This window comes from Homarus americanus, unplaced genomic scaffold (assembly GCF_018991925.1).
Source record: "Homarus americanus isolate GMGI-L3 unplaced genomic scaffold, GMGI_Hamer_2.0 scaffold4060, whole genome shotgun sequence".
In the NCBI taxonomy this organism is placed as follows: Eukaryota; Metazoa; Arthropoda; class Malacostraca; order Decapoda; family Nephropidae; genus Homarus; species Homarus americanus.
Window position 1 is genome coordinate 7,460,737 of NW_024746161.1, and position 8,851 is coordinate 7,469,587.

Here is an 8,851-nt window from a genome sequence, read left to right on the forward strand (position 1 = left end):
AATGCAAATACTGTATGTAAATGAAAAGAAATAACTTTTATTGACAGAATGGGTCATAGACATGAGAAGTGCCCCCAAAATGGAAGCAGCAGATAAATCCATACTGGATGACTGTTGCTGTGTTTATTTATTTGTCCGTTACAGTTTTATCACAAACATAATTACTGTCAAATTGTTCTCCAAAAACACTTCGAAGAGTATGATGTACAGTACATTGCTTTGTGGTGTTGATGAACTTGGCTATTGAAGAAGGTTCCCTGCCCCTCCTGCTGTTTCCCTGAGTGAATAGGCATGATTGCATAACACACCGTCGGAAACAACAGGATAAATGAAAAACACGAAGTCGGAGACAACGGATTAAGTGAAAACACATACAGAGGCGGGAATGAATCAGAGGCAGCACGCAGAGCCCTCTCGTGGCAAGAATTCGAACCATATCACCACCCGCCAAATTCAAAACAGCTCAAAGAATTATAACTAGCTTTGGTAAATATCTATTGGTTTTGATTAAACATTTGCATTATGTAAAAAAAATGCACATATTGAGCCCCATAACTAAATAAAATTACTGACAATGTAAGTTTAGACTGCATATGAAATGTTATTTTCCCTGGAAGTCATAAGTACGATGAGTGATTCCATAATACAGTACTCCCTCAATTCTATTATTTAGCATCAGTATAAATATACAATCGTAAGCTAATATAAAAACAACATGGATATGCTGCAATGAAACAAAATGTATTTCATGAAAAGATGAGATCACAATTTTATGTTCAAATTTGGGAAGTATGGCTCTGCTTTGTTGAATTACAGGTACAGTACAGTACTGTAAAGTCCTCAATACATTTATTGCAACCAATCACTATTTACCAACTTCTTTTCGACAAGTGTGTTAGGGATTCTTAACAAACAATGACTGCCAATCATGCTTTTTAAAATCAAGTGTGAAGAAGCTAATCTCCTTTGATTTGTTCATTAACTGGCCAGTAATAATTGCAGAGCATACATAGTCAAGACAAGTAATGTATATGGTATGTGTAATAAGGGAAAGAATAACAAACCCTTGCATACAAACCCTTAGTACACAAGAGCCATAATTTGACCATTTTAGGGCATTTCTCTATTTTGTAATTCTCTGAGTACTACTTGCGGGTATCATAATGGAAACCAATACGTATATATACAGGCATCCCTCGCTATCCAAATGGGTTAGGTTCTTTGAAAGCCCTTCAGTTATTGAATATTCTGATAGCAAATAATGTATTAAAAGGGAAAAGTTGGGTTTGTGAGTGACTAATAATAATAATAATAATAATAATAATAATAATAATAATAAATACATTACAGGTACCTTATGTTGGGGGTTCCCCCAATCCTGACTCTTGGTTATCTCCAGCTTGGTTTCAAACATCACAGGCTTGGTGATGGGGGTAGTAGAGGAATCATTGCTATGCTTGAATGCCAGTGCATACAGATTTATTAAAAGATTACTGTACATAAATTGACAGATAAAGAGAGAGCACGTCACTAGCAAATGGAGAATGAGGGGATGTGGGAGGAAGCAAGGGGTGATGTCATGTGTCTCGAGTGAGAGTACGTTCCTGTGTGTATGGTGGAGTAAAATGGCTGCCCAGCTACCTCCCAGGCCATACCTGTCTCGATTTGAATTTTCGTTCAGTCCAACTTTTGGACAAGCGAATGTCACCTTTAGATAGCAAGGTGAAGTATAAGAATAGAGAATTCAAACAAGCAAATATTCAGATAGCAAAGGATACCCGTGTAAAACTGAGAACCATGATACTGTATTATATTGTCATACCGATACAATATTTATGTGTAAAATGTTATTAATCGGTACAGTAGTGCGAGAAAAGCTTTGTGGTCCTTGTTGAGGAATGAAAACTCATTAAAATAAGTTGTGAGTGAGAGGAGAGATAAGGTGTCTACATAGAGGTATTATTTCATTAAAATTTTGTTTAAAACTACTCACAAAAGGAGTGTTGAAAGGGTCGAGTGTATTCAGCGCTTTAACTTCACACCACTCTCAAATACAATGTACATAAAAGTACAAATTATACATTTTTAATTTAGAAATTGATCTGAGAGAAGTTTCAAAAGCAGTATCTTCATTTTGTGTTAGTTATAAATGACTGCCTTAATGTGACATTTCTCAAGGCTGGTGTACACTGCCAGTCATGAATAAAAAACATGCTGAAATTCTAGTTGCACATACAGATATGTAAAATCAGCAATGTGTAGTCTCATCAATATCACTGCAAGCCAAGAGACAGTGTAAATTAACTATTTCTTTTCTTTTCTTTTCTCCACTGATCGGCTAGTTAGCCGCTCGGGCGATCGGTCACGTCCGTTACTTTTCTTTTATCCTCTTCACCAATTGATCGGAAGCTCGCCCCACAAGGGGCCACAGCTCAAGATTGAAGAAGCCGAAAGTCCAGAAAACTGTGAGGGAAAGCTTTTTCGGAGTGAGAGTTGTGAACTCTTGGAACAATCTACCAGAAAGTGTTGTGACGGCACTGAGTGTGAGTTTTTCCAAGACCAGACTTGACCAACACTGAAGCAGGTTCAGGTACATTCAGGAGCCGGTGCATGCCCAGTACCTGCCAACAGTGGGTAACAGAGAGCCAGTACATGACTAGTACTTGCCAACAGTCTGTGACAGAGACGTGACCAAGCGGCTAACGAGCCGATCAGTGATGAAGAGGATAAAAGAAGAGAAAGATTTGAACCCAATTGGTCTTTTCCACTCACTCCATATGCCCAAATCATCACAGCTTATTTCTCCTGCACCATGAGTAGGAATTGTTTTTAACAATGTGACACTGAAAGATTGGAAACCCTATTCTGAACTAGGAGGACTGCTGGATATTTAGAGTACGTACTGTATTTTTAATATCCAGACACTCTTATCGCTCAGAACAGGATTTCCTATCTTTCAGTGTTATAATGTTATAAGGAATTATTATCAATGGTAAAGATAACAACAAATAATTAGAAATTTCAAGTCATTAAACAGTACAGTATTTGGTAAAAGTTCATTCACATCTTAAAAGAAAAATTATGAAATTTTGCAAAAACTTAAATAAACTAATAGGCCAACATATGTTTTGCAATAATTTATTCTAATTTTATTCTCAGTTTTACCCAAACAGTAAGTTTTTAATGAATGCAAGATCAGCAGCTTTACCTTTTTTGAAGTTGTTACCTCCACTGATAGTAAATGTGCTATTTATTAAAGACCATTTTTTACTGCCATATAGAACTACGGTAGTACTGTGTATAGATACAGGCATATCGAGTACCTGTATTATAAAACACCGGTATATATTTTTGTTTCTTTACTCCCTCATGCTGTCCTGCTATATTAACACATTTACATCATGTTTTATTATTTGGCAGTGATATATTTTGGGCACCTCTCAGTAGTGCTATTGAGAATAAACATAAACGTAATGTTCACTACCATTAATACAGGTGTTATAAATCTTTATTTTATATACCCAACACACTGCATCCATAATATTTATGATTAATTGAAATTTGAAAATATATTGGTTTTATGTTTCCATGACTTAAGAGCCAAGTCAAATACATAAAATAGTTTAGTTTTATTTGTTTTTCTGAGAAGTTTCCTGCCGTTCACAGACATCAATTTCTCCAAGGCTAAGTGCTGCATTATAACCTTGCATAAGTGCTAGAACAGACTTCAGAATTCCAACGGGTAGCAAACCAAAGGACATTATACGCCAAAGACCAACACCTGCAATAATGGGCCCTTCAGTAAAGTGAAGAAGGTAAAGTGCTGAATAAAAGAGTTCATTTCCTGCACACATAATGAAGAGGACTGGGCGGGAAGAATAATATATGCGCAGAATAGGGTTGTGATTAGCTTCCTCTCCTTTGTGGCTAGAGCGGCCAGCCATCACAGTCCTGCAACGAAAGTAAATACTGTACTGTACCGTACTTTATCAGGTTTATGTTTGTTATACCTGTAGCATATATTTTTTACCATTTCTTCATAAATAACAACACAGTAAAATTAGTCGCTGGTACAGTAATACACATGCTCAGACAGCATGCAATAAGTACAGTAATGTAATAAAGAAGACTGAATATTCAACTAGTACTGGTTCACTCAATGAGCATGTCCATGATACGTAAAGCACAAATAATTCTACTGCACAAATTCAATTGTTATTGAAGCCATTACAATAAGTAATAATGCTATTTAGGTTATCCTACTTAATATGATCAGTTTTATATCCTCAAGGTAGAGTTCAGCTGTCGACAATAAAGGTCATAATAAAGAACAGACCAACCACGCAAATGGCTAATAAGCTGTTAAGTGGTGAAATAATAAACAAATTGTAAATAGCATTCATATTATTCATATTCAACATATGTACGGTACTGTACTCTCAATCTTCAGTTAGAACTCATCCCTAAAAAGGTTCATGTGTATGATATTAACCCCTATTTCCTTTAATGAGAGAACTAAGAAAATACAAAACTATTTTATATGTACATTAAGCAATTACTGATTACCAAATTTATCTACAGTAGTAAAAAATCTTACGTGTGGAGATGGAGCCAGTGGCAGGATATATCAATGGTCATGGAGAGCTGAAACAGGAACATGTACTGAGGGTAGAAGTGACTCAGTGTCACTAACAAGCACATGGTACCACAGCGGTCAGTCAACATGTCCAACATTGCACCAAATTTTGTGCCTGGAAAAGGTTGAACAAACATTTAAAGTAAAAAAAACATTGAGGCACTGTAATAAGAAAATGTTAAGAACTAAATCTATACAGTACAGTATAGCATTGTCATTTAAAAAAAATAAAAATTAAAAATCTTCACTCACTGAAACTAAGCTTTTGATGGATACATATGGTTTATGCATCGAACTAAACAACACAGTATTAGCCATCCAGCAGCAGCAGCTTCCTTCTCATAAGTCAGTTATCATCATGTACATACACAATAATTTATTTTTTCATGAGTATTATTTGGACAAATGGTAGCAAAGGAAATACAGGGTCAGAGAGATAACTGTACTCCCAACATTTTGTCACAAAAGGACTCGGAGAAAGTCCATTGTGACAAAACATCAGGAGTAGAGTTGTCTCTCTATCTTGTCTTTCTTTTACTACTACCTGTACTATATAACCATTAATCTTTCATTCTTGGTGAAACACAGATTGCCACACCTTCATAATTTGTATTTATTCTAGACCACACCAACCAATCAATAATTCCTCTCTCCAGTTCCAAATATAGGTACAGTACATATAACCATCCGCCTACAATTTTTTTAAATTACCTTACCAATAAATCAAAACTCATAAGAAAATTGGAAATACTGTACAGTACTGTACTATACCTTGATTAAGAAGTCTGGCAGCATGGCCATCAAAAGCATCCAGGAAGCCAGACAGAATGTACATTGCTGCTGCCATAATATAATTGGTGGGCATATAGTAGAATGACAACAATGCCAATATGATGCGGCCATAACCTGCAAGAGAAGATCGTCATTAATGACTTCACATGATCATTTAGCTGTGAATGACTTCACATGATCATTTAGCTGTGTGTGTGTATGTTCCTTGTGTATTTCCAATTTTATGGACAGAGGGCTGAAATTTGATAGGAGGTGCAGGTAACCAAGGGGGGGGGGGGTGTTCATGCATTATCTCCTGTACTTCCATGAGGGGTCATGGTCTAACTACTGAAGTCACTTCTTAAGTAAATTCATAGTCATTTTTTCTTTGCTCCACTAAGACTGGGATTCTATGCATTAATTCTAAACAAATGGATGAAACTTAAGTAAAACTCTCACACATATTGTTAAAAGTGTAACCTAATTGTCGTCTTTATCTTAAAAAATAAGGTCTTTAAGCTAGGTAATATTATTTTACTTTATGATGTCTTTCACATATGACTTAATGCTGCACTCTCGCACACAAGCAATTCAAACAATGGTCGAGTACTGTACACCCTGTACATGGGGTCCAACTAATTACCCAAATGTACCCAAATGTAGCCACAATGAAGTCAAATAATGGTCCTACATGAATAAATCGGACTGCCAATCACTTCTCGACTAGTATTTGGTGTCACAAAGTAAAAAAAAAATTGGAAAACGTAATTTAATCTGAGTTAATAGATCGAGTGCATGTACCTAACCTAACCTAACCTAACACAACACAACTCAGATTAAATTAAGTTTACCAATTTTTTGTGACTTTATGACACCAAATAATAATCGAGAAGTGATTCACAGCCCGATTTACGCTTGTACGACCATCATTTGACTTCATTGCAGCTACATTTGGGTAAATACTCACTCCCTCGGTACATGCACGCGATCTATTAACTCAGATTAAAGTAAGTTTTCCAATTTTTTGTGACTTTGTGACACCAAATACTAGTCGAGAAGTAATTAGCAGTCCGATTTATTCATGTAGGACCATTATTTGACTTCATTGCGGCTACATTTGGGTGCATTTGGGTAATTAGTCGGACCGCTGTACATGCATTTGTGTGCATAATCAGTGATTTTATGTAATATTTAAGTTCATAAATAAACTGTCTACTACTGTACATGATTTGACTTTTAGACAATAAAATTAATAATCCTGGGATATTTGTATTAAAATATTGGATGGTATTTTTAGCTCGCATTCTATTCAATTTAAAATAACGGTAATCTTGGAGAAGGTGAGCAGAATGCATTGCTTGATTTCGTTAATTTTTTCCACAGATGTTTTTTGGATGACATCAAGTAATAAAAATGATAGAACCTGACCTAACCAACCAAAGAAACCTACCTAACTTCTTAGCCATATTAAACAGAAAGTACTTTGATATCTGGTACCAATAAAAGCAACTTTCTTGAAGCAGCATGGTGCAATTTTACGTTTTTTTTGTTTGTTGCTCGGTCAAAGCGTAAACAAGGCAGACAACAACATGCACCGCCACAGCAGAATTTTTGGCTGAATATATTTATGGTAAACAATTAATTTCTTCACGTACAAACCACGTAGAGAAATTAGTTTAAGTGTCATACGATCAGTTTTTCATCATGTTTTACCCTGCAATATCCTTCATCTTCATACCCTGCCCACTACAGGTGATTTATGACAGTAGATAACAAGGAACAAAAAAAATAAAAAATAAATACAATACTTACAATTAAACAAAAAAAAGTTGTATCGTGAAAAAATTGAGATAAATCAAGCAACTCCTTCTGATGTTAGCCATCTGCTCCAGCATTACCAAAATAACAATGTTCACTTTATTGAGTCCTAACTCAATAAAGTGAACATTGTTATTATGATGTTTGTATAATAGTCATCTAATTCACTTTTTGGTTCAAACTCAGTGGAATACTGACCATCATATTTTCCAAAACCATTACTAAAGCATGTGTGGCTTTGACTTAGTGCTGCCAAACTTCATCACTCAGTGGTTCATTTTTGCTAAAATCAAGGTTCAATGAAGGTTTCCATCAATTTGACTAAATTATAAATCTCTTAGGTAAATTCAAGTAATTTTTCCAGTTCAACAGACTCTGCAACTACTCTGGTGCAACCATGCAACAAATGTTCTTTAAATATAATCCCAGAAACAAATAGTTTGGCGGTATTCATGTTGTAGAGTATTATGGGTGCCCAGCAGTATTTAATTATTGAGACACATCACCAACCCAACAATATCAGCCAAGAAATTGACTAATTTAATATTCGAGACATAACAGAGAAGCTGTCTCGTTTAAAATAGGCGTAGACCTGGTCTATTGTGCCAAGAAGCACTACAGGTACTGGATCGATTGCGGAGGCTGTCTTCCCACCTCAAGTGACACTGTAATGACAGCTCCGAGGATGAGGTGCCGCTCGCTGTCACCATCACCACACTCGCACTCACTTTAAGCTTACAACTTACCGATCAGGTTAGGGACGAAAAGAAATATATTCTCCGCCATCCTCTAATGACACTGAGGTACAGTACCCAGGTAAGGTCGCTCTTACGTCCCACACCTAATATGGTGAGATGGATAACGAACCGTTCACCTACGCCGACGTCCCTTGAGTTGCCACTTGTGTGTTGTGGAGGGCTGGAGGCTGCAGAGGGGGCGTGTATATAACTTATTTTGATCAACAACATCACCCAGAAAGGATAATCGTATGGTTTTTATAAGCACATATTTATTGAAGAAACTAGACAAGTAGATGAGATTGAAATTACCAAATGAATATAATTTTTTTATCACAATTCTAGCCTTGTGTTACATCCCAGCACCACCACGGACTACACCCCAGCACCACCAGGGGCTACACTCCAGCACCACCAGGCACTACACCCCAGCACCACCACGGACTACACCCCAGCACCACCAGGGGCTACACCCCAGCACCACCACGGACTACACCCCAGCACCACCAGGGAGCTACACCCCAGCACCACCAGGGCTACACCCAACACCACCAGGGCACCCCCAACACCACCACACACCCAGCACCACCAGGGGCTACACTCCAGCACCACCAGGCGCTACACCCCAGCACCACCACGGACTACACCCCAGCACCACCAGGCTGCACTCCAGCACCACCAGGGCTACACTCCAGCACCACCAGGGGCTACACACCACCAGGGCTACACCCCAGCACCACCACGGACTACACCCCAGCACCACCAGGGGCTACACCCCAGCACCACCACGGACTACACCCCAGCACCACCAGGGGCTACACCCCAGCACCACCACGGACTACACCCCAGCACCACCAGGGGCTACACTCCAGCACCACCAGGCGCTACA

At 37.8% G+C, this 8,851-nt stretch overlaps 1 protein-coding gene across 2 annotated transcripts; it reads right to left on the reverse strand.

The window, feature by feature from the left end:
* Nucleotides 1-2,618: 2,618 nt before the first annotated feature.
* LOC121879012 (CDP-diacylglycerol--inositol 3-phosphatidyltransferase-like) lies at nt 2,619-8,142 on the reverse strand. 2 transcript variants are annotated; one of them, XM_042385466.1, is made up of 4 exons: nt 7,972-8,142; nt 5,408-5,542; nt 4,598-4,751; nt 2,619-3,951 (listed from the first exon to the last, which is right to left on the reverse strand). In XM_042385466.1, the coding sequence occupies exons 1-4, from the start codon at nt 8,009-8,011 to the stop codon at nt 3,630-3,632; spliced, it is 651 nt and encodes a 216-aa protein (XP_042241400.1). In that variant the 5' UTR covers nt 8,012-8,142; the 3' UTR covers nt 2,619-3,629. The 2 variants fall into 2 exon arrangements, with proteins under 2 accessions (XP_042241400.1, XP_042241401.1); XM_042385467.1 differs by lacking the exon at nt 7,972-8,142 and adding an exon at nt 7,424-7,845.
* Nucleotides 8,143-8,851: the final 709 nt, after the last annotated feature.